We start from the raw sequence: 26,574 nt of genomic DNA, 5'->3' as shown, positions 1-26,574 counted from the left end.
TGTTTCTGATAAACAAAAGCAGGCGACAGCCTAACTTGGAGTGTTTTTTTCTGCACAAAATTAATGTCTACAAAGCACACTGACTGCATTATAAGCAGGGACAGGTCCTAAAAGTAGCAAGCTATAGCTTCAAACCATTTTTGCAAACAAACAACTTCTTGTCCTACTTCTTGTCAATGTAATTTGGAAAATTAACTTTATAGTATGAACTCATCGGCTTACAATCCTCTAATAGCTTTGATCCTAACCCAAATGGAACCACTAATTTTGATCCTGGAAAGGAAAGAGTCATACTGGAACAAAAATCATCATTTTAGGAGGCCAGATCTTGCTCTTATGCAGCCAGAGGTATGTGTAGGTTCTTGGGGCCGAGGAGACGTGAGGGTTAGGAAGAGGACCTGCGCACGAGAGAGTGGTGTGGAAAGGGAGGCTAAAGAGGCAGGGGACTCTTCTTCAGTAGCTGCTGCTTCCCCTCCGGGCATCAGTCATCAGTAAAGACCAGGGACCGAAGCCTTAAAGACACGGATAGAGAGTAACTGACGGTTTCTTAGGCTGTTTGGTGTCCTGCTCTTCACTATCTCCCCGGTCTTTCTACATCTACAGAGAGATAGTAGCTCCCAGGGAGAAACAGACTGTGGCAGTACTCCGCTATATTTATGAGAGGTCATCATGAGACAAACACTACAGAGGAAGAAAGACTCAGGAACAACAAAAACAGCTGCAAACAAGGGAAACGGTAGTTTTTCAAAAAGTGTGACAATCTGGGGTATCAGAGAAGCATGAAAAGATGTAGGAGAAGGTGTCCTCTCTGTATAACTGAGAAATATTAGGATATGTCAGCTAGAAAATGGGAAATGAGACTGGAATTGACTTTGTCCTTCTGCCCTGTAGCTGGGGACGAGACTAACAATCTCATCATCCCTCAAGTGATAACAGAGTCTAACCAAGGACAATCCATATGCCACAATCACTAACAAACACTGAAAATAAGCCATGTGACCTCTAAAAAAATATCACAAAGCAAAGGGAAGAGAGTATCATCTTAAAAAGTGAGGGGAAAAGAGTAGTTACCATAAACACATTGTTGCAGAATTCAGGAAAAGAATATCAGGAAAGTTTTTGGTCTTTTTTAAACTTCTTTAAACTGAAAAATAAATGATTTCTGTAAAACTGTAGAAAACTACTGAGAGTAAAGAACAGTCTGGCATAAATAGAAAAGAGCCTGAGGTTAAAATAAATAGGTGGTATAAAAAGGTAATTAGATAAAACAATAAATGCAGGAATGCATTTTGCAGAATAATGATTTACACCGTCAGAGCAAATATGAATAACTACTAGGAAAAAAAATTGAAAACCTTTAGAGTTAAAGACAAATATATAAAGAAATAGGACAGAAAATAATCACAGGTATCAAAGAAAAACAAAATATACACAATTAATATAAAAAAAGAAGTAATTCTATCATCTCTTCCATCTATAAGGCTCTAGAGCTTTAAAACCGTGCATTGTGTCCTTCCATCATATAGTTCATGGTAAATTATTTGAACTTCCATGGGTAAACAGGATGTCAAATGTCACACATTTTTAGCAAACATTAAGGCTTAATCCATATTTCAGCATATCTACAAGCAAATCATAGAATCTTTCTAAAATTAGAAAAGATTTATATTTTATAAGTAACTCTAAACAGAAATCCAAATTCAAAAATTTATTTATGATTTTTCACTGTTCAGGCATGAGCCTCTGTGCAGTATCTGGCTAAAAATGCATACTTAGAGAAAAAGAAGTTAAAAAAGAAGTAAGAGTAGGACGAATAATTGTGGTACTTCTGACTTACACATTGTCTACAAAAGAATGGGATGCTTCATGTGTATTCTTTGCTAAAAAATTGCTTAAACACAAATTATCTAAATTAGCAAAAAATAATATACTTCAAAAAATTTTTTGCAGGAAGATGTCATGAGCAAATTCTCTCATATATTAAAATATGATTTTATGCATAATTTTTGGGACATAATAATTATAAAATCAGATATAAAGGCACATAGTAAAAAAAGTATGAAATGACATGTAGATTTTGAAAAGATCATTTCGGCATTACACATATACTTTGTTTTCATGTTTCTAAAGGGTGTGAACTTCCCTGTATTTAAATGATATGTGACTGAAAAAACACGACACTAATGACTGCCTTACATGCAGAACTGTCTGGGCCTTGGAGACGGTTCACCCCTGATAACTGCCACAAAGGGTTGAAAAGCGAAAGTTCAGAAAAATGTGATATGTATATGTATGTGTGAGTACAGAAAGGGATGGTTTGTCTATAAAATATGAAATAATTCCTATTTTCTTTTAGATTAATTAAATAAAATAACAACTTCAATTGCTTAATTGAGTTGCACCAACAGCCAGGAGATTTTGGTGCTGTGTAGACACACTCTTTTGACAGAATGATAGCCGACGGTCGCCATGCTCTTGGTTGGACCCAGCTCTTCAGTGGAAGAGAAAAGAGCATGTTGGACAGAAATAAAGAATGATTTAGGTGAGCTGAGAAATGGAAACCAGTAAGAAACAAGAGATAATGTTTAATAGTCATTCAGGTTTGGAAAAATATTTTGAGTCTGTGAGCCAAACTGTTTTATTTGTTTGAAAATCAATTTTGACTAAATACAAATATAAACAACAGAGAAACCCAACCTAAAAAACTTTCTTTTAAATTGTTCTCAAATGTAACATTCATCATTCAGCAAAATTTACTTTAGTGTAAAATAGAAGTCATGCCAACACGTGTTCTAAGAAAGGATAAAACAGTTTGATGCAATCTTTATTTTTAGTCATCATGGCAATTTAGACAATTATAATTGTTATCCCTAATTTTTAATTGGAAAAAAAAGTTAACAGATGGATATAAAAGAAATCCAAAATTTCCATAGTTATTTATTTTCATTTAACTAAACTGCCTTGCCATACTAAGAAAACATTTTTGTAAAGGTTAAATAAAGTATTTCATGGCAACCGCTGCTTCTCGGTGCCTGTATAACAGGAAACATGAGCCAAAGTTGTGCAAGTTGGTTTGCTTTCCCAGTAAGGGAATGTGGTATCTAAGACCTTGTCCTAACTCATTTTATCCCCAAGTGTAAGTCAAGCAAGTCAAATATGAACTAATGCCTGAAGGGAAGTCCCTGACTCCAAAAGTATGGATTATTTCACATTTATCTTAAAATCTGCTCTCAGAGTTCTTAAAATTCACTAACTTGGCAAGTCAGGAATTATCATGAGAAATGAAATAATTTCAGAACTATGAAGTCATCCAACATTCCATGCATCTGACACTCATTGGGCTTGGCCATGTCTTGGGCATTATTCTGACCTTTAGATAATAAGCTCTTCAATATCCTCTTCGGTATGGAAATAATTAAAAAGTACCACAGTATAATAGGTGTGCCATTGTCTTTAACAGAGTTAATGCTTTTGTTACAGATTTGTGCTAATAGGTTATGATTAGAGACAATCACATTATGTATGCTGAAATCTTTATAACATTCTTAATCAGTATTTCCCATTCCTTAAAAATGGCAAAATACCACACTTTAATGGTCCAGCTGCATTCCCTTTCTCCCAGTACTCTGTATGAAAATTCACATTTAATACTAGTTCAGTAAAGGACCTTTATGTTTAGACATCAAGAATTCACATTTCCAGAGCACGGGCTTGTGAAAAGCCTTTGAGTGTCTTGTAAAAAGCTTAAGGAATCTTCAGTACATTTTTCTCCAAAGCTGTATTTCAATATCTAAAATTTATTGCCAGAGGAGGGACAGAGAGACCATTAAGCAGCACCAGCAGTCATTCCTCTGGGTGCTTCACAGCTGAAAAAATCCCCAGTTGTTCTTTTTCATGCAGGCTTGTAGCAAAGTCCAGAAATCAGCCCTGGGACTGAATAAAGTGCCCTCTCACAATCCTCTTTGCCATTTCAAAGTCTTAACTAGGTCATACTGCAAATCATTTTTACAAAGAACCTTTGAAAAATACGGGAAAAATAAAACTCAGCCCCAAGCCTCTGCCTCTTATTTCGAGTGCATGCATTTCCCAACAGAAAATGAAGAAATTCCAAATATGCTCTAGCTACCAGATACTTAATGACCAAAACGGTTAGGGCCCTATTTACCTCTACTCGTTACTTCACAAGGCCCTCTAAGCTTCCTCAGAGAATGTAAGTCTCTTGGAATCTCTCATGAAACTGAAATATTTGAGAGAGAAAGGCGAAGGGACAGAGTCTACAGTCCACTATTTTGCTCTTTCAATTACTACCTAAAACCGAAATACAGATGCAGTTGGTGGTGACTGGACAGTTGGTTCCGGGTACTCAAATGGAGTCAGTGTTTACAGAGTATTTGGGATTAAAATCCTTGCCAGATGGTCCCAAGAAGTGTTTACCTCACTGTTGATTTTAGCTATCTCAATGTCAGCAATAGTAAAAAGAAGCTCGTTCTGCCACTGGGGAACAAAGGCATACAATCCTTCCTCCCCACATGGAATTGCTAGTTGCAGACAGCTGTGCCCTCCACAACAAGGGTGATACCGGAGGTTTCTGGGAATCGACTTCCATGGTTAGAGAAGGAGAAAATGTGTGGCAAAGTTAACTGGAAATGATTTACTTTAAATCGGTAATATTTGGTAACTATACAACGTACTTTTAGTTTATGACAAACAGTAAGAGCGCTGGCTGGCTCAGTTGGTCGAGCATGCAACTCTTGATCTCAGGGTCGTGAGTTCGAGCCCCATGCGTGGTATAGAGTTTACTTAAAAAAAAAAAGAAAAAAGAATAAGTTGGGAAGAGTTGGACCTGCACGTGGACTTGAAAGGTGCTTTCATTTGGAGAATACTGTGAATTTCCTCCTGTAGTGATCTCCTAGTTTTGTCATAGTTTTCATTAGAGGCCACTGGGAGGTCAAAGGGGAGGAGGTGTGGGAGACCAGAAACTACTCTTAATTAAAAGCCCAACTTCACTGACAGTATACAGAAGCATACATTCTGAGATCAGAGGGCCTCTTTTTGGTCAGTATAGTACACACAAAATATCCAATCGGATGCAAAAAAGTTCATAATTTTCATATTGTTAAAATAATTAAGCTTTTAAGTCTATGTTCTTGAGAGATGTCAGAAACATTATGAGTAAGTAATGAAAACATTTATTTATACAGTGAACATTTACCAAGTGCCTAATATGAGCAGGCTACTGGATTAGATACTGTAGAAAATTCCTTTTTTTTCTTTAAAGCCTCCTACTCTTTTTTTCCTTCTTTTTACTTTCAGCAAATACCCATTACGACCTCATCTCCATTCACACTCATCCTCATTCTCTCTCTCTTATTTCAAAGTCAGAGGAGGCTTTTGTGGTAAGTTGCAAATGGCCACAAATTCTCTCAGCAACTCTCAGCGAGACGTAATACCTAGTTCCTTATTCTTTGGATCTGGCCTAACCCTGTGACTTGCTCTGCCCGAGAAGGTGGCAGGAGATGCTGTGTGAGCTCCGAGCTTAGGCTCAACAGGCTTTGCAGTTTCTGCTCTGGCTTTCCTGTCTGGGCTAGCCTGCTGGGGCAGTCACATGGAAGAGAACCAAGAGTACCCTGGCCAGCAGCCTGCCAACTACCACATATGTAGGTGAGGCCACGTTGGACCACAAGAGAGCCGTGCGGACACCAGCAGAAGAGCCTCCTGAGGGCATCTAGGTTTCTGACCAACAGACTCATGAGCTAAATACATTTTTTTAAGCTACTAAGTTTTGGGGTGCTCTGTTAAGCAGCAATAGATATCCGATATAAACCTCCTCCCATCCAGGGTCAATCCTTTACCTGTGATCTGGATTCCTTCCTCCTCCCCTCTTCTAAGACTTTATGCCACTAATCATTTTTCCTCTCTTCTGCATATCAACCTCTGCTTCCATATAGAACATGCCTTAGTTTCTTCCATTTAAAACCCTTGCTTGATCCTGCAGCTTTCTCTAGCTAACACCCAGTCAAGAGTAAAAAAAAAAAAAAAAATTCATGCTGATTCTCTCCATTTCCTCACCTTCTGTTCATTTTCAACCCACTTCAATTTGGCTTCTATCCATATTTTGCCATGAAAATGTTTTCCTTGAGCCATCAATGACCTCTCAATTGACAAATATAATGGCCTCTTCAGTTCTTGTCTTACTCAATCTCTGTATGGCATCTGATAATTCTGCCCCTCTAGATATTCTCCTTTCTTGGCTTTTAGAACACTGTATGTCCTAGTTTTCCTGTTATGTCTAAGTTTTCCTCACACCTCTTATCCCTTTCAGTGGATCCCATTTCTTAGCCTAATCCCTAAATTCTACTATTATTCCTTATGGCAGCCCACTTCCAAGATCGCACCAGTGATCCTTGTCCTCTGTTATTTGTGCCTTTGCGTAGTCCCCTCCCACGCTGAATAGGGCTGACCTGTGTAACCACTAGGATGTCACAGAAATGACAATGAATGACTTCTGAGCTTAGGTCATAAAAGACACTGTGGCTTCTGTCTTGTTCTGTCTTGTATCACTTGATCTGGGGGAAGCCAGTGGCTATGTCACGAGGATACTCAATGAACTCTATGGAGAGATCCTTGTAGCAAAGAGCCAAGTCCTCTTGCCAAGAGCCATATGAGTGAGCCATTTTGGAAATGGATCCTCCAGCCCAGTCAAGCCTTTAGATGACTAAAGTTCCAGCTGATGTCTTGACTGCGGCCTTCTCAGAGACTCTGAGCTACATCTACCCAGTTCAACCACTCCCAAAATTCTTGGCTAATGAAATGGAGATTAAAAAAAAATGTTCGTTGTATTATCTACTCGGGTTTTTAGGTAATTTATTAAACAGCAATATGTAACTAATATAGATTCTGTTATCTCCAAGTGGGGTGCTACCAAAACAAAAGCCTAAAAATGCAAGGGGCTTTGGAGCAGGCAAGTGGGCAGAAATTAGAAGGATTGAGAAGAGTGTTGGTGAATATCTAAGGTGCTTCAAAGATGCTTTTAATAGTTACTTGATGGCCTGAGAGGAGGCTGTCAGTAAGGAGGTGAGAACAGTGTTGCTGGACGTTGGGAGAAAGGGGATCCTTGCTATGCAGTGGCGGAGAGTTTAGCAACACTACAAGCTAGAGTGACATGGAAAGTAGAAATGCGCCTAATCAACTATGTGATCTAGCTTAGGAGATTTCCAGGCAGTGTTGAAGTAACTCCTGGCTTCTATCTGCTGCTTATATTAAAGTCTGGGAGGGGCTGACAGAAGCTTAAGGAAGAACTGTTAGATAAAAAGGAGCCAGGACTTGCTGGTTTTCCACATTTCTAGCCTTCCAGATGGCAAATGATGCTAACATCAAGAAGTGGTTTCTAGGCAAAGATCAAATCCAGGACACGGCCAGGAAAGCTGGTTTAGGGATGAAGCTAAGGATGTGGCTGTAAGATCCTTTGTTAGGATCTCAAAAAGATCTAAATTGGTGTCTCAGAAAACTATTCAAACAATAGGGCTTCTAAGACACTCAGCAGTGTGAACAAATCCCAAAGCAGAGAAGGAATTACCTTGAAGAGATACGTGATTTTGTCCACTGTAGCAAACCCCAGTAAGATTAACAAGAGCCCCATAAAGTTGTTTAAAGAATTATATTGGCAGAAACACTCCCAATTTAGACTGAAAGAGACAAAGTACAAGATGGTAAAGAGGCCTGTGATTCTTCAAAATTCTACTGCTAGAAAGCAGGCTGAGAAAACTATGAAGTGCAAACAAAGGACGCTTTTCATGAAAAAGGATGGATGACTCAGAGGCTTGAGCCAAGACTCCAAAGCCATGAGCCATGGACAATTATTCCTGAGCGGAGTATGAATGATTACTAATCGAGAAACTTCTGACATTTATCTGGTTGGATATTAGAATTTTTATGGACCAGTAACTGATGGGTCTCCCTTTTTCTCCTTTTATGAACGGGAGTGTCTGCAGTAGCCATCCTTCGTCTGTACACCACTGGTGTACACTGTTCTACTGCAAGAGCTAACTAACAAAGTCCTCTTCTCTTAGCCCCGCCTCCTTGGGCATTCTGATCTATTCCCACGGCTACCTAGGCACAGATGACAGACCCAATTTTTACCTCTGAGACCAGACTATTCTTTTGACATTCTGACTCTTCCATTCAATTTGCCTCCTCTACATGGCTACTTGGATGTCTGGTTAGAAAGGGAAAAGGGAAGGAAAGGAGCCTTTGGTTATAGAGAGCTGAGTTCTTCACTAGGCACTTTATAAATGTTATTGCATGGGATAGTCACTAAAATCTCTTGATTTTGCAGAAGAGGAAGCTGAGACTCCAAGGAATTAAGAAACTTTTCCAATCTTACATAGCTAACAAGCCTTAGGAGTGAAACCCAGGCATTTATGGCTTCAAATCCATGTTTTTTCTAACGTATCATCCTTTCTGCCCTCCCAAGTAACCCAAAACTCAGTGTGTCCACAATGGATTTTAGAATCACCCTGTTGCGCTCTCATATCCTATTCCATCCTCTGTCTCTAAAACATTGTCTTTCTACTCAGTTCCCTGTCTTGGGCCAACAACAACACTGCCAACTTGTCCCCTAAGTCTAGAACCTCAGAATCAAACTAGGCCCTTCTCTTCCATGGCCAGTACCCAAATCCTGGTGACTGTAACTCCCAAATAGCTTCCGAACAGATCACTTCCAGCGTAAACCTTCTCTTCTAGCCTCCCTGATACCCAAAAAGAAGTTCAGAGTTATTCCAGTGGTTTCCCCTACAGCTTCCCTCCAGCTAATCCTCAAGATTTTCTCTTTCTCTTTGGTTTTTAGTAGTTTCATCATGAGGGGCTTGAGTGTGAGTTTCTTTGAGATGTCTGTTTGGAGTTTTCCTGAGCTTCTTGGGTCTGCAAATTTCTATCTTTCCCAAAACTCGGGAAGTTTTTTGAGCTTATTTAATTTTTTTGGCCCCACTCTCTCACTCTCTACTCATTCTTAGATTGTAATTACTCATATATTAGACCTTTTGAAATTGTCCCACAGGTCTCTGCAGTTGGATTCATTTTGTTTGATTCTTTTTCTCTCTCCTTCAGACTGGATGATTTCTAGTGATCTATCTTCAAGTGTACTGTCTTGTTTTCTCTGTCATGTTGTATTATATTTCTATCACTGAATGGCAAATTGCCACAAATTTAGCAGCTTAAAAGAACACAGTTTTACCATCACTCTGTCTGTGGGCCAGGAGTCCAAGCAGGGAAGAATCCACTTCCAAGTGCACTCAGGTTGTTGGCAGAATATATTCCCCTGTGGCTATAGGATGAGGGCTCTGACTTACTAATGACTGGGGCCGGCAGCCACCTGCAGGTCCTGGAGGCTTCCCACAGCTTCCTGACCCATGGCCTTCTTTGTAGGCACTCACAACACGACAGTTTGCTTCTTCAAGGCCAGTAGGAGCATATGTGTCTCTCTCTCTCTCTCTCTCTCCTCACAAAAGGGCCCAGCCCCTCTTTTCGGGTTTTATATGATTCAGCGAGGTCCACAAAATAGTTTCCCTTTTGATTAATTAAAAATCAACTAATTCGGGACCTTAATTACATCTGTAAAATACCTTCCCCTGTGTTAGAGTTGCTTTGAAGTATATGGACATTCTAACCTCTGGGTCATACTTGGCGTTAACATCTGTTAATTATCTTTCTCTTGAAATTGAACTCCATTTTTTTTTTTTTTTTTGAGATTCTTGAGATTTGTTGAATAATTTTGGTTTATAGTATGGACACTGTCAAGGTTTTGTTGTGGGAACTCTGGATTTTCTTATAATTGCTCCAGAGTGTTAATGTATTTGATTTAACAAGTACCCAATTTGTTTAGACTCAAACGGAAAACTCTCACACCTGGGCGAGCGGCAGCTCGGATTCGTTCCGTTCTTTAAGCCTTGGGTACAGGCTGCTTCTGGTTTTCCCCAGGCACATGTGTTTCCGCAGTCAGTGGACAGTTGGGCCAAATTATTTTCCTGCTTTCTGGCTTCCCCTTGTCCAAGGTTTTCTCCTCGTTCTCCAGCAGCCTTGGTGGCCTGAGCTCTTTCCCCTGCTACGTGGGGCCAGGATGATGCTGGGCTACCCCCGCACTGAAGTGACTGCAGTTGCCGTCAAGGCACAGCCAGAAGAAATGGGGAATTCACTCAGCAGGTCACTTGCTCAAAGTTTTGATTCCTCTCCAAAATCTGCCTGCCTTTGTTCAGTCTTCAGAAGTAGTTTTTTTTGTGTTTTGCTCAGAATTTATAGCTATTATTCACAGAAGGGTGAGTCTGCTAGGCATTTACACCAAGTGGTGACTTCTCCTCTGTCTTGGCTCAGTGGCTGTCACCTCTGTCACTCCTGGCTCTGCAGCCAGGTCCTCACTACTCCCTGCTTGCATCCTCCATCTCCTCAAGGCTGCCTTTCAACTACACCACAGGGATCTTCCCAGGATGCACAGGAGACATCCTGTTACCCCTCTACTGAAAGCCCTTCCGTAGGCAAAAGTCGCCCAGCACATCCAGGTGGATCTCCACAAACGGACTGCCAGGCTCTTCAGAACGCAGACCCTCCAAACAGTGGTGCGCTGGAGTTAGCTCATACTCCTTTGTGAAAAAGAACTGCTGAACATTCCGGACTTTTGCGAGCCGGTTGTTAAATCACTGGTAGCTTGAGATCAGCTATGGTGGGAGTACTCACACCATTAAAATTAGCCAGCCCAACATATCAGGGCTTCCCACACCACCGGCCAAGAGCCAGTTACCAACATACATCTCTTCAGCGGGGCACACAATTTTTATGCCTGAGTTATTCTGAACAAAATCTGAATTCCCTTGAACATGACATGCTACAGATGCAGATATATATCTCTCTTCCTGGTTCTGCCTCATGTGCTTCCTCCACTACTGTTCACTGGGCCAACTTCTACTCAGCCTTCAAACTGACCTCTGGGGAAAGCCAACTTTGACCCCTTCAAGTGTTTAGTTTCTCCTGCCTTGGCGTTACCACTGCCTCAAGACAGCACTGAAGCTGCTTAGCGCAGCACACAAGGGCTGCGCTACTTTCCCATCCTGCGGTTTCACACGTGTCCTCTCTACTGCAGTCAGATCAGCCAAGCTGTCCTACCAGGCCACGCTGTGTCCTGCCTCTGCAGCTTTCACACATGCTGATTCCTTTATCTGACCACCACCACCAGCCTCACTTCACTGGCCCAACTCTTACTGAAGCATTAAGCTTCCACACGTATATCCCTTCTACCGGCAAGCCTTGCCAGATTCTCATCCTCATGTTAGATTTGGAAACATTTTCTCTGAGCTCCCATCAAGACCTTGCCCGCATCCAGAAGCAATGGACTGTACTTCCTGATTCTCTCACTCTTCTTCCTTATGGTTAGTATTTTAATTCAGTTACCCATCATTTCTCCCTGTCTTGAATTACTGCAATAATGTCCTGATAGATACTGATCATGTCCATAAAAATCTGTTTACTCTTCGGGCTCCCTCATTAGACAGTAAGTTCTTTACAAAAAAATGAACATATTTAATTACACACAAGAGGTCATAATAAATGAACATTTGTGGATTAAAACGGAATGGGAGGTTGGGAGACTAAATCAGCTGCTAGAGGGAAATAATGGCAGACAGGAGGGCTTGTGAGTGACTTGAGTCAGGCCTTGGATGCCAGATAATTTGGATATTTAATAGATGATGGGAAGGCTATGAAGATTTTTGGACAGGAAACTGTAATAATTAAGGCATTATTCAGGGAAGTTCCTTAAGATGTACTCTGCAAGATACACTGGAGTGGGGCAAAGCTGTAACTAAGAGAATATCTGAGAGAAACTTGCAATCGTTCGTATGAGAATTAAGATAACCATTACTGATAAGTCACTGTACTTGCCACTCTTCCAGTGAGTGTTTGAAATTCCTTTTACAGTCTGTCTATAAATTTTTTCAGGGTTTTCACTTAATTTCTTTCCGCTTTCATAATCTATAGCCCTTATTTTAAAAAGTTGAGACCTATATAAAAATGTAATAAAGTGGAAACATATCGTCTTACCCTACTACTCAGATGCAACCACTGGCAACATTTTGATATATCTCCTTCCAGCATTTTCTATGCATTTTGCTCTTATATTGCTAAGATCATATATATAATTTTATATTCTGTTTTCTGACTGATAGGATATGGTAGCACTTCCTCTTTCTATGTAAAAAATGTGAAGGTCTGACAGTTGTTTATCATTCAGATATGTTAGATTTTACTCAACTATAGCCTTAAAAGTGAACACTTTGGTTTTTAATTGATACTATAGATAAAACTGTGATAAACATTTTTTGTGTATAAACTTTTGTTTTAATTTGTATTATATCCTGAGAGTAGATTACTAGTAGGGGATTTACTAAATCAAAGGCTGAGACCATTTTAATGGCTTTTGTGCTTATTAAGTTGCTTTCTAGAAAGGAAGTATTAATTCCATTTGTATCTTCTACACAAACCTTGACATGCATGCCACGTGCCATATAATAGCAGAGGCAAACCCCTGAAAAATTTATCACTTTAAACAGTTTTGCCAACATAGAATATTTCCTTGTCTCCCTAAGTCTGCTTTTAAATTTTTAAAACTGTGACTGTGACAATAAGGAATGTGCTCTTTCTTTATGATATGTATATACATATGCATTATGTAAATGGATGTGAAAAGAGTGAAGTGAATGAGAATTACAGTCTAGTTAACGAAATTGACAACTGGCTGGACTCACCATAAGATAGGTAGATACTCAAAACCTATTACTATCCCTTTAGACAAGAGGAAAAATGCTCAGATCTCACTTTAAAATATTTTTACATACAAAGAGTGAACTGGAGAACTGTCTATCTATACAAGCCCAGAAGAGGTAAAATAAACATATTTTACCGTTATGTGGTGAGTACAGGTTGGTTGTATGTGCTGGATTTAAACTATTACCTGTCACTTCTTCATTTCTGAAACATTTTGCCAAGTTTTCAAGTGATAGAAATATCACTTAGGTCAGAGTGAAAAAACTGAACGTCAAGCCTTTAGTCTACTGAGTTTTGTCAACAGAGAGGTCTCCAAGCAGGACTGGCAAACTATGGCTTGTGGGCCAGATGGAGTGCACTGCCTATTTTTGTACAGCCTGTGAGCTAAAAACGGTTTTTATATTTTTAAATGGTCAAAAAAAATTAGAATACTATTTCGTGATGTGTGAAACTTACTGAAATTCAAATTTCATAGTCTATAAATGAAGTTTTATTGGAACACAGCCACATTTTTCATTATGGCTGTTTTTGTGCAGAGAGGAATAGCTGTGAGAGAGCCAGGAAGGCCCCAAAAGCCTAAAATATGGACTATGTGGCCCTACACAGAGAAAGTTTGCCAACCTCTGCCTTGGAGTACTATACGATTTTCTATTTTCTTCACTAAATCTGACTACTTTAATGAGTATGTCCCAGATGGTCTGCTGCTCTTCAAAATTCTTACCTTGTTACATTTTGCATTTTAAAATATCTGCCATTTTTCATGAGCTTATGAAACTTTCTGTTATGTCCATCGTGGAGCAATATTTTATTATTTTCTATAGCTCTGTCTAGAGCCCATTTTCACCTTGCTAGATGGTTTGATTACTGAAATTAAGTCACTGGTAGCTGGAATTCTGCAATTCTAAAAAAATGTACAATCTATAAATTGTGCATGTTTTGAGGATAAAAGCACATGCAATTCCCTTACATACAAGGTGGAGGCATTCCTATTTCAAGTTTAATTCGCCAACAGTGCTCTCTATTAACCAGGAAAGGAAGTCAACTTGAACAGCCTTTACACAAATCCTCCTGGTTGATGGAAGTGTCCCCATATTCAGTTTGGCTACATTAAACAAAACCTTCCTTGACCCTAAGCTGCACCTACTACCCATATTCTGGGGAAAGATACTGTAAACTCACACCTATAGTCCTTAGATTCATCTTTATACAATATGAAGCACTTCTTTAAAGACCAGTCTCTTGCTAGTTACTGTTCTCATCCAACTTGATCTGAAGTCTACTGACCTGGGATATTTAAGGGCCCTCTGTGGTGGCATATACGATTGTGCAGCTGAGTATGTTCAACTATTCCCTAGGAATTAGTTTTGTTCTTCCTTTGTTTGTTTAGGCAAGCAACAGTTACGGGATATCCAGCATTTAGTGATTCCGCCTCAGAGCATGTGTTAGAAACTATAAGGAGAGTTTACAACTTTTCAGTTTTAAAATCAGCTTTGGATTTCTGGAATTGGTGTGTCCATGGTTCTTCCCATCCTGTTGGGACTTACTGTTGTTAGCAACCTCCTGTGTGGTTCTAAGATATGCTGACCTCTTTGAAACCTTTCCAGCTGTCCTTGCCACTTTCTCGATTTCTGCAATATAAGCTACATTGTTTAGTGGAGTTAAATTCTATGAACTCTGGAAATCCTCCCTGAGACTATGAATTGACTAACACCCAAGGTAGCATAAACATGCAGACACAAATGTTCCCCAAACCAAGCCTGCTGTGCAACGCAGGATATGACGTGGAGCCTGAAAAAAAGCAACAGTTTGCTCAGTTGCAAGTCTGTGACTACCTGCAGGTGCAGTCTGAAGTGGCTAGTTTTTCGATCCTCAGATGTAACCTCTCATTAGAACACAATAGAATTTGCAATTGTGGATGCAAGGAATTCCACGAAGCAGCTCTGGGCCCATTAAGACTTCTGGTTTCAGAGGGTTCTAAAACACACTTCCTTCAACCTATGGAGTTTTGTAGAGAGACATCATTTTTTTTTTTTTTTTTTAAACAAAGCTGATCTAAGTTTTAGCCTGAAGATTATAGTGACTACAGCTCATTAAAATTTGTATCCAGAGAATGCAGTTGCAAATTATAAGGAAAAAGAAAAGTTTAATAGCTATCTGTCTTGTGTCCTGTTTGTCATAAAAAGCTTCTTCTTATTTTTGGTAATAAAGTTAAGACTTTGCAAGGGATTTACTTGGACTAAGAATCCCACATTAGTCTAGCTTTAAATATGGAGTATTAGACTAGCGATTCTCGGCCTATCTCTTGAAACCTCACAGCTTGGCTATTCTAATAGACAAATCATGCTGCCCAAACCTAGGAGAGCTGGACAATGCCGTAGAAATAACATTCTACTGAGAATCAAAAGATATGGAATTCAGTCCCAACTCTACCACCATCTCAGCTTAACCTTCCCATTTGTCTCCTTATTTATAACTTGCATAACAAATAACACAAACCACACATGGATACTGTGAAAACCAAACTAGTAACAAATACGAGAAGACCTTGAAAACAGGCAAAAAGGTAAAATATGAAGGTGTCGTGCTGGCAACGGTCAGCCATGTTTCTTTCCTGGTCCTTTCCTTCCCACCCAGATACCGCATGTCCGTAATATGAAGACTCCTGTTCCTCCACAGCCCTGAGCTCTTATCATCACCCTTCGCATCCGGGAATCTTTTTTTTTTTTTTTTTTTAAGATTTTATTTATTTGACAGAGAGACCACGTGAGCGAGAGAGCACAAGCAGGGGGAACAGCAGAGGGAGGAGAAGCAGGCTCTCTGCTGAGCCGGGAGCCCGATGCAGGGCTCGATCCCAGGACCCTGCGATCATGACCTGAGCCAAAGGCAGACGCTTAACTGACTGAGCCACCCAGGCGTCCCCAGTATCTGGGAATCTTGAGGGTCACCAAGAGCCACGTGGTCTGTGCCTCTTAAAGCAACTGGTGGGGGAGGTAAGCTTCCTGCATTTTGCTTTCTGTGGGCAGAGGCCTGAGCCTGTGTGGGTGTGGGTGCAGTGGCCAAGGGCCACGGCTACTCTGGGCTGCGCCTTTCCAGAGGTTTCTCCTGTTGCTGAAAATGCAATTACTGTGGAAACTTTTTGAACATCTAAAAGGTTATATGACAAGTATTAACATGGGTTGTCTCTGAGTGGTTGCCATTATAGGAGTTGTTTTTTTTTTTTTTTTTTTTGCCACATGTCTGTATGTTCTCACTTCTGCAATTAGTAAGACAAAAGCCCAAAAAGATATTTTGAAACAAACAAACAAACTGGCCTTTAACTATGTTACGAGGGGCAAACAACTAAACCACTTAAGAACACAGAAATATCTCGAAACAGAAAACAAGGGCATGCCATTCACTCTAAAAAGATGAGTACAACATCATCTCATCGGAGAAATTTTTCTAAGAAGTTTTATTAAGAAAGGATTTATGTGGTTTTAATGTCCTGTCAGGTTTACTAGAATTAAATAAATATTCTTAAATAAGAATGTACTGTGTCTACGTTTCCAAATTTTATTCTAGTACTGTGGCAGTATGATGAAAAAGCAAGCAAGAAATCAGAATCTAGCTACTGGGTAGGGGCGGGGCGGTGGGGGGGAAGCAAGAGGGACCCCGAGGGCATAACATATTCTGAAGCTGGTCTATAGACCAGATGGGAAAACTTGCTCTCTAATCTAATGACTTTCTTTTAATCACAAGCAGTACTTTCCTTATTACTCAGAGTTTTAGAAATACATTATTCTTGAGATGACTTCCTAGGATTTCTTTTACTCATTTAAGACCACATCTTTGTATTGAATTCATCCTCATATTATCCCTGCAGGGCACATCCCTCTAATTATTCCCATCTAAAGTGACAGGAAAATGGAATTCCACTCCTTGGAAAACAGACATCCTTTGGTATGTCTTTTCTCAGTGCCCCCTTGGTCACAGATTGTGAGCTGTCCTTGGAGGGCAAGGACTGTGACTTCCCTGTCTCTGCATGTCCAGTGCCCAGGCCATGCCGGGTGCAGAGTATGTACGCAGTAAAAATCTGAACAAATGCGTAGATAATACTAGCCAGCGCGTAATGCTGACGGTATCTCGAGCGCTATTCTCGCGCCATTATACACAGTAACTCACTTAGTCCTCAGAACCCTACAAAACGGGTCCTCTCATTATCCCCACTGTACAGATGAGCAAACTGAAGCCCGGCGAGCAAAGCGAGGTTTACACTGAGCCAGGATCAGAGCCCACGAGCTCCGGCTCCAGAGTCCACCGGCGTGAGCGCCACACAGCGCGGCGCCCGCAGCCCCGGGGCGAACCAGGGGACCGCCCCTTCCGAGAGGAGCGCTCAAGCACTGGGCTCCCATCTCTCAACGCTTCTGGGTTTCTGTCGGGGGCGGCTACGCTGTGGGGTTCCCTGGGAGGCTTCAGAAGGGCCGTAACTGGACACAGGCACACAAATGCAGAATCAACGAATCGCCAACCTTCCCAGTCGCGGTTGCGGTGCCTACATGTAAGGCTGCCTCTCAAATACCTGCGGGGACCTGTGAGAACGCCAGCTGTACTGGTGACTGCGGAGACGCGCCAGCAGAAGGTTTTCATCGGTATCCACCTGGCCGAAGCGCAGTGTCTCCTGTGTGTCATTACAGATCACAAAATGGCTGAAGACCAACTCCTCCACCTCAGGGCACTGGTTCTGAAAGAAAAAGAGCGCGAGAGCCAACGTGCATCAGATTAATTGCAAGATGTTTGGCAGCTGTCTGCCCAGTGGCGACTGTTACGACGCAGAAACACTACAAGATCTGTTGTCATTAGCTCTGGTATACAAAGTATTCTGTACTTCCAGGAGAAGCACAAAAAAATACCTTAAAGAGATCTTAAATGTTCCAAGAATATGTTTTGATTTATACTCCTGCTAAATAAATCATACGCACAGAAGAGTAAGAGAACAATGAGATCCCTCAAACTTTTAACATTTTAAAACGAATTAACATGCTACAAAGAGCGCTGCACTGAGTAGTGCACGTTTCTGAGCAGAGTACTGGAGGCTAGAATTACCATGTTCCTGGCCTTCTAAACTCGACAATCAAGACCAATTACCAAAGCCACAGTTTGTACCCTACAGAAAGTAAGGATCATTTAGGTAATACATCCCCAGATCCCTTAAGGGGGAGGGTGGATGTGTGTGTGTGTAAATCTGCTCAGGGAAAGATGTAAATAAAACCGTAACTTTCCCTCTATTGTTAAGAGGCTGAACACACAAAACAGACCAGCTCCGGAGTCAGTGTAAGCCAAGCTGCAGTTTTCAAGAGAGATAATGTGTGTTGAAAAACAGTTGTTGGTGTCTGCGTCAGCTAACAGGCATCCATCAGCTCATGTCTCCCATTCATCTGCTGAGGCTCAACAAGTTAGTACTATGTTCCCGTGTTGAGACCTCCCTTCTCAACTTAATGGCGTCTCCATCGCTTGCTGTTATATCCAAACACGGACAAAGTGACAGAGCATTTCTGTGTTTCCTCTTCTATCACTCTGGTTAGGTTATGGCTTAAAAAATAATAAACATACTTTTGGTAAATGAATAGTTAAAAAGATGCTCAAGTTGAGAATGCAAGAAAAAATATTAATTAGCCAATCAATTTGCGGACAATGGGAGGTAACCGTAACTGATACTTCTGGTGGCCTCTATTTCCTGGTTGTAGAGCTAAATGTCACAATGCCACACTGGGTCACTTGCCATTTTCCCAAGGGGAGGGAGAGTAAAAGGGGACACATAACTCACAAGGACAGTGATTTAAGTGATTATGAGGCCTGAGGAGTCTAAGGACGAAAGTACCTGGAATCCAGCCTGGACCAAGACCTGACCTAGAACCTCATCCAGAACAGTTATCCTGGGGGGCAGAATCCACTCTTAGTCATGCACAAGGCCCCCTAAGTAGATGGGCAGTGCTTTCTGGCTGCAGCTGGCAGAGAGGCCCTGAAACACCTCATTCTTCCAAATACTGTCGGGGACTCCTCACTCTGTCATCCATCGATTCTCACCAACCTCCCCATTCTCACGGAGCGGAACCTTGCTTGACAGCCACACTAATCACAAAAAAGAGTCTTGGGTTAAGAGAGACCAAAGTACTTACAGGCAAAAATTACCTATTGTCTACCACACTCTATGCTGTGGCTTTTATTTTTTTTTTTAATTTTTAATTTTTTAAATATTTTATTTACTTATGTGAGAGAGAGAGAATGAGAGAGAGAGAGAGAGAGAGCATGAGAGGGGAGAGGGTCAGAGGGAGAAGCAGACTCCCTGCTGAGCAGGGAGCCTGATGTGGGACTTGATCCTGGGACTCCAGGATCATGACCTGTGCTGAAGGCAGTCGCTTAACCAACTGAGCCACCCAGGTGCCCCTACACTGTGGCTTTTAATCATGAGCTACGATTTCAAAGCTTGACTCCCAGTGGGGTTGAACGTCCTGCCTGATCTGACCCCGCTGCACCTTGAGCCACTCTCCACTGGCTTGCCCCACCCGAGCCCCGCGAGCTCTTTCCTGCTCCTCCAACATCACAGTGGCCCCCTTTCAAGTCATTCAACACATCCAACTCCTTCCTGTCTCAGTGCCTTTCCCTTGCTTGGACCTTTTTTCCTTCACACTTGACTAACTTCTTTCTACTTACACTCAGGTTCCCGTTTTCAGGTCACTTCTTCTGAGGAGCCTTTTGGGAGCACCCCCAGAGCATGTCACATCCCCCTATTTTATGCTCACATCACACTCTACTATTTCACTTTCCCTCCTGGGACTAAGAAATTGTTTGATTCTGGGTTCACTCCTGTCTCCATCATTAGAGTCCATGCTGCATGAGGGCAGGAACCAGGTCTGTGTTATTTACCAGTTTATCTCCAGTACTCAGCATAATGCCTGACACAAAGGGACCGGATAAACACTTATGAAACAAATACATGAGTAAATTTAATTTTTAAAATTATAAGTGAATACATGTTCAAAGTAGAAAAATTAGAAAATATAGGAAGTATGTATTTTTTTAAGTCTCTAATTTTACACTCAAATAACTGCTGTTAATATTTTGGTGGATTTTGTTCTAGCAATTTTTCTCTTCAAAGTGTCCTGCCTGTTTCTATTCCAGTCTATCCTATCTAATCCTATCTTATATGTCTTACATATTTAAAGGTTTATAAACCTTTAATCAAACTGGAGTCACAGTGTATAATTATTTTGATGAGATTTTTCCATTTGCCATTATATAATCAACATAAACTACTTCTCCTTATAAACATTTTTGTCTCCTTTAGGTCCAAGAGTACAAACATGGAAAAAGGGATATTATTCCAAACTCCCAGTTAGATGTCCTGAGACTGAAATTCAGTTTTCATAATAAATTGGGATCAATCTGCTGGTAACACAGAGGTTAAGTTACCAGATGGGGCTTGAGTAGGGAAAAAAAATCATATTACTTTCCTCATCTCCAAAAACTGACCTTTAATAAATGATGAGTGTTTTAGAAAAATGTAAATGGAAGAACACGAGGGGGTTGTTTACATTTTTCTAAAGAATACTCAAAGTCCTCAGAGAACTGTTTCTCTACTGTTCCTTCATCTGTGGAGTTCATTATAACCGTAATAAGTTTAAGCATTTCTCGGAGTGTCTTAAATTCTGGTGTATTATAAAACAGTTCATACACATTTTATATGACATCATATAGTCTAAGTCTCAGGGTGCTCACTCAGATTTGTAATTAAAAGATGGCGTATCTACATTTAAGATTTGTGCTGGAGTGTTGTACAGGCATTTGCAACTAAACAGAGACAGACGTCATTCTGGTGTAAGATAAGACACATGAGCAAGACCTTCATTTTTAAATAAAAATTCCCTTTACATGTTATTTTGTCCAAATGTGGGGATATGGCATTGAAATATAAAGCAAATTGCAAGTGGCATTTTGCGTCCTTAATCTGGTTTCACAAAACATTAATCATGTGCAAAAGAGGAAAAAAAAAAAAATCTATGGCCAGAGAAATCAGACACTGATGAAGGCTTCTGTTAATCTTGAGCCTGTGACCTAAAGGTTAAAGGTCAAACTGTTTCATGCTTCAACTGTCTAGTCCATCCACACTAGATACAAATGACTTGTCTCAGATATGAATCCAATAAAAGTATGCGGAAAACTTGAATAACTTATCTGGCTTATTAAATTCATATTTCTCATCGGCAATAATTAGACTGCATATGAGCACTGTACACACAATAACCTCCAAGCTTAGGAAATTAATCTTCCCCACTAAGGGAATAAACCACATTCAGAACATCTTAGAAACAATGAACTTAATAACCCTCTATAAACCCATTTCAATGTCAAATGTCCGTTAATTTCAAAGTAGTGCATTTTTGTATTTACTTTAGAATGCATAGGGTTAGATGCCTACCACATTAAAACTTGGTGGCAAGTACCCTTGACATGGGAGGAAACAAGAAAATTACAGCAACAATTACAGAAGTATATCCTCTTGTGGCTCATGTTAACATTGCCAAATCCCTGTATAAATCAGAATCAACTATTCATAGAATGTACCTGTCAGCAATATGCTACGTGACATATGGCTCTAGTTAATCAAATATACAATTCCATTTAAAAAAAAAAAACTCAGAATATTCCTTCAAGGCACTGTGTTAGCCAGTCAGTCATTGGCACTCTGATGTGGTTTAAACATTTAAATATTTATGCACCGTATTTTATTTATATATATAGCTGTGTCTAAGAGAATATTTTTACCCTGGGAGGAAACTGATATTTCTGAAGGCCATTTTGCAGTAGTTGCTACACATGAGTCCTCTTAGAATGGCCCTGATACCAAGACAAAAATATCCTGGGTTTAAATGCTCTATCAATGACTCTTTTATGTTTTCTAGGTTTGTTTTTTATTAAATGCATTGTTCAAAATATGACAAAAAACAGAAATTGGAGCCATGGAGGTTTTTTTCACATCACTATTCGAACCAGCTGCAAAGATTTAGATCACACTAGCTCTTATTTTACGCATGTCCTCTGCAACAAGAAAACCATGGAATGCCCTTAAAAAAGAATTTTAAAATAAAAAACAGATGTGTTATCTTCTTTCCCTTTGCTATTGTAGTGCCATGTTAGGTAATTAATTCCTTAGTCTTATATAGGTCTTCATGCATATAAAGAAAAGAGTTTATTCCCATAAACATTCTTAAGTTGGAGAACTCAGAGCCCCCCTCCCGCGCCCCCCACCCCGGCCTGTCTCCACATGAGGTCAGCGCAGGACGAAGGACCATTTCTCCTGGGGGGCCAGCTCCACACAAATGCAGGTAGTATATACAGAAGTGGGGGGAGTGTCCCAGCTTTAATAGCAACACAAACTTGATGGAAATACAATATTATACTGAAAATCAGTGTGGAAGCAGAAGTGATTTGTTCTTAAATTGAGGAGCAAAGTATTATCCAAACATTCTGAGAAATTATTTTCATGCTAGCCGCATGGACAGGTTCCCCATTTTAAATAGGCCGTGCAGCACAGACTTACACTTCACCCCCTTGTTTGATATGGCTAATTTCTGGCAAGAGATGAAAGGAAAAAATTATCGATCGAGAGTCTTTAACTGATTAAAAAATGGCAGAATGATAATAGGGGGAAAGACTAAGACTTGTTGGGCTTGCATATTTCTTCTCGCTGCTTTTTCCCTCTGAAAAGATGAAATGTTTACTATCAGCAAGGCTCACACAGGTTCTTCATTTCTGCAATGGATGCTTAGACAATCTGATACATAACTAAGTTGAAGCTTTGGCAAAGGAAAGCCATAATACTTGGAAAAAATTTCTGGGAATACGTTACTTTCCACACAGATGTGGTACATTAGTCACAAAAATGTGGGCATGGTCTCCTATGCATGTGTAGAGAACCCATATTCTCCAAAGCTTTTAAAAATAACATGCACCACTTTGCTCAACAGAGAAAACCCCAAATATTATGGTGCCCATCAAATTCTTCATCCTCTCACATTTTCGTTTGTGCTTCGCTTACTATTAGAAGTGATAACATAGAGTGCCTAGTAAAAGATCACATGCAGACAAACTGTAAACTGTTCTAGGATGTGCATACCTGTTGCCAAGCTTGTACTGCAGTGTTTAGAGAATGAACCACATGTTGCCCAAAGTTGACAAAGATAGAGTCCACTACGATGGTGCAGTCAAGCAGCTTTTCTCCTGCGTCGCGGGAAATGGCCACCTGCCCGAAGATGCTGAAGGGTTTTACCATGCTTTGCATTGTGACATTTCTGCACTCGAGAAGTTTACAGTCTGCTTGAGCTGAGAACCGGATCTCCTGACACACAGGACTATTGTTCCACTGCCGGAGATACACGTGCGGTTCTTTGAAGGAAATAATCATGTATTCTAGTTCAGATGGCACATTTTTATCGGAAATAAATGGCTGTAGGTATTGCGGCGGAGCTGTGGAGAAAACAAACAGGAAAAAACAGCAATTGAGATGAGCCCATGTTTTATGGAAATAAAGAGATGACGTTTAAATTACTCACTTTTTAAAGGTTACCGAATTCGCTATTTGCAGTTAAATAAATGCAAACACTCTCTTGAAGGCGTTATACTATTTGAATTACCATGTGATATTTGCCAACAAAACGGTTCTGTTCAATCAGCATGCCTCAAACATATATTGTCTAAAGTTCACCTTCACTTTCACAGACAAAAATTTGATCAGAGAAGACAACAGATAAAATGAAGAGGAGGCAAATATCGAAGGAGAGTTTTATGAAATGCTCTGTATCTACCAACCAAATCTCAAAAACAAAAACATGACTCGAAAAGAGTTAGAAAAAGCAGGTTAAATTCCATTTTTTGCTGAAAAGGCAAGATGCTTAACAGCAGCTGTGTTTAGTTTTAATCTGATTTTTTAAATCTGATTTTTTTTCCCTTTTTCCATTACATGTTAGGTTGAAAACCTGAATAAAAATGTACTAACTAGGAAACATTTGGTATAGACTTTTAGGAGTAATTATTCATGTAACATTGGCAAATTTATAAAAGACCACTTTCGGTGGTGGGAAAATTTAATCTTCTACCTTACCAACTTGTAAAAATGACAGTCCTTTAAATTTCTGGAGAATTTGCCCATCCTTTGTAGAATGTATTCATGCTTTTGAAATCAGGTAATATCGAATACTTTTGGAATCTATCCATCATTAATGTAGTAGCTCAGGACACAGAACAGAAACAGATGTATTTCTTTTAAAAAGATCCTAACTGGAATAACAGTAAAACCTGCAATCTTTGTAACTTCCTTGAAAATTCTTATCAGGAAGCATGCAAAATCATGTCAGTTCAATAGTACTGGTAATTTATATTATAGGTCCATATGATGGTTCAAAAGTAAGGGGTACATCTGTTAGATGAAGTCAGCTTCAGAGTAATTTTGCCAGTGCTCATTGTTAGGGGAAATGAATGCCTCTTCTAAAAATTTCCACCACCACATGGGTGGTAGTCAGTAGGGAAAGAGCTTTGGGTAGTGGAAGTGATTAGCAATCACAGCACTTTAAAACATCACTAATACTGCAATACACAGAATAAAAACCCTTCTATGCCTTTTTACGTCTGGGCAGAAATTGATGAAATGTGTTGTTTTTTTTTTTTTTTAAAGATTTATTTATTTATTTATTTGTCAGAGAGAGAGAGAGAGACAGAACACAAGCAGGGGGAGAGGCAGGCAGAGGGAGAAGCAGGCTCCCCGCTGAGCAAGGAGCCCGATGCAGGACTCGATCCCAGGACCCGGGATCATGACCTGAGCCGAAGGCAGCCGCTTAACTGACTGAGCCACCCAGGAGTCCCGATGAAATGTGTTTTGAGAACACTCATGAAAGACAGTAAGTATTAAGTGGATGCTATTCAGATGCTAAAGGAAACGATACCTGTGCCCAGTTGATCAAGGTGATGACAAAGATGGAACTCCAGGTGAGCAAACTGGAAGGAAAGGCAAAGAGATGGGACAAACCATGGGGTAAAACAGGAGTCGACTCTAGTACAGGCAGCCAGGGCTGTTGGAGTTACAAGTTGGTCACAGGTGCTTTGAGAACCAGATTCACTTGCAGAGCTATGGGAAATAAATAATAAAAGAAGATCAATGACCTAGATTTCCCAACACCATATAAGTAAAATGTCTTTCTGTAAGGGTTTTTAAAGCTAGCACCGATAATCCTATAGTTAATACATTATCATGAAATCGTCTGTATTGACTCACACAAACTAGTTGTTTTTAAAAATTAAGTTCATGTTGATTATTGTCTGTAAGTTATTAGCAGAAAAATTTCAAAGGATTCCTCAAACCCCAGGTCTTGTTGACCTACCTCCAACCCAATTTTCTTCCATCTTCATCTCATGCAATTTATGGACAACTTGTTCTCCTATTAGTTTAAGACCAACACAATTTGGAGTATGACTCTGCTGTTTAAAAATCCAATATGGGGGCGCCTGGGTGGCTCAGTCGTTAAGCGTCTGCCTTCGGCTCAGGTCATGATCCCAGGGTCCTGGGATCAAGCCCCGCATCGGGCTCCCTGCTCAGTGGGGAGCCTGCTTCTCCCTCTCCCACTCCCCCTGCTTGTGTTCCCTCTCTCACTGTGTCTCTGTCAAATAAATAAAATCTTAAAATAAAATAAAATAAAAATCCAATATGCAAACAATGAATCATGGAACACTACATCAAAAACTAATGATGTAATGTATGGTGATTAACATAACATAATAAAATTAAAAAAAAAAACCCACAAAACCCAATACTTTCAGCGTCACCATAAAATGTTTCACTTTGTTTTACTTCTCCAGATTGTCCATATCCACAGGGCCATGAGTTAGTCAATCCTCTTCACTGGAGACTCACTAAATACTGTATGAGGTGCCATAAAAGTTATGACCACGTCCAGAAGAACCAAAATCCCATGGACAGTTACACTGCATGAGTCCTCTATTCACTTGCCCATCCTCCTACTGCCATTTTAAACAAGTAAAATCTCACTAAAAGGCACAGTGAAGGCATCTGTAGGAGGGAAGAAGCTGGTACATGGCAGCTGCTGATGTGCATGTGAAACGTGCTGCCTAGCCTCAGTGCTAGCCGAGGCATCACGGGAACTGGGGAGTGGGATGGCGCAAGGGACATTCTGGTGACCGCGGACCACCGAATAGATGCTGCCCCATTCTCTCTCATCGTCCTCTGCCCTCTTCTTTCCAAATCCGAAATTTGTTCTAGAGCGATGGGAGCCTGGCTTCCAAGTCCCTGAGGGGCCTAGAGAAGAAACTGATTTACAGTATCCTAGGGAGAACTATGACAGGAAAAACTAAGGAAATAAATCCTTGGTTTTATATCACCATCTAACCGATGATATAAAATATGTAGACATTTAGAAACATCATCAAATAGAACAACCACCCAGGTACAGGAAGGTCGGAAGTGCTGCCAGAGTAGAAACATAAGAGGAACTCAGGATGGCGTGAGGTGCATCACGTGGGATTGTCAGAGTGTGAATCTTCAGCTAAGTTTTGAAAGAGGTTGTGAAAAGGCTGGTGAAAATGAAAGCTAGAGGCATTCCAACACGTTTACTGAGTATTACAATTTTAAGACGTTTATAGTTATATGGTGGTATTTACTGCAATGTTAGTAAATCTCCAGTGCCTACAAAGAAACTACAAACTCTGGGGCAATTTGTTACT

At 40.3% G+C, this 26,574-nt stretch overlaps 1 protein-coding gene across 1 annotated transcript in view; it reads right to left on the bottom strand.

Moving 5' to 3' along the window:
- The window catches only part of VPS13B (vacuolar protein sorting 13 homolog B), a 743,427-nt gene that overhangs the window by 68,964 nt on the left and 647,889 nt on the right, over nucleotides 1–26,574 (bottom strand). Inside the window, exons 40-42 of the mRNA XM_081817134.1 lie at nucleotides 24,783–24,964; nucleotides 22,961–23,310; nucleotides 17,366–17,527 (exon numbers count right to left, since the gene is read on the bottom strand). Coding sequence (XP_081673260.1) covers nucleotides 17,366–17,527; nucleotides 22,961–23,310; nucleotides 24,783–24,964 — 694 coding nt within the window. The remainder of the gene's footprint in view (nucleotides 1–17,365; nucleotides 17,528–22,960; nucleotides 23,311–24,782; nucleotides 24,965–26,574) is intronic.

This window comes from Leptonychotes weddellii, chromosome 4 (assembly GCF_054177405.1).
Source record: "Leptonychotes weddellii isolate Sample4059 chromosome 4, ASM5417740v2, whole genome shotgun sequence".
Taxonomy (NCBI): Eukaryota; Metazoa; Chordata; class Mammalia; order Carnivora; family Phocidae; genus Leptonychotes; species Leptonychotes weddellii.
This window is presented reverse-complemented; position numbering and strand designations above follow the sequence as displayed.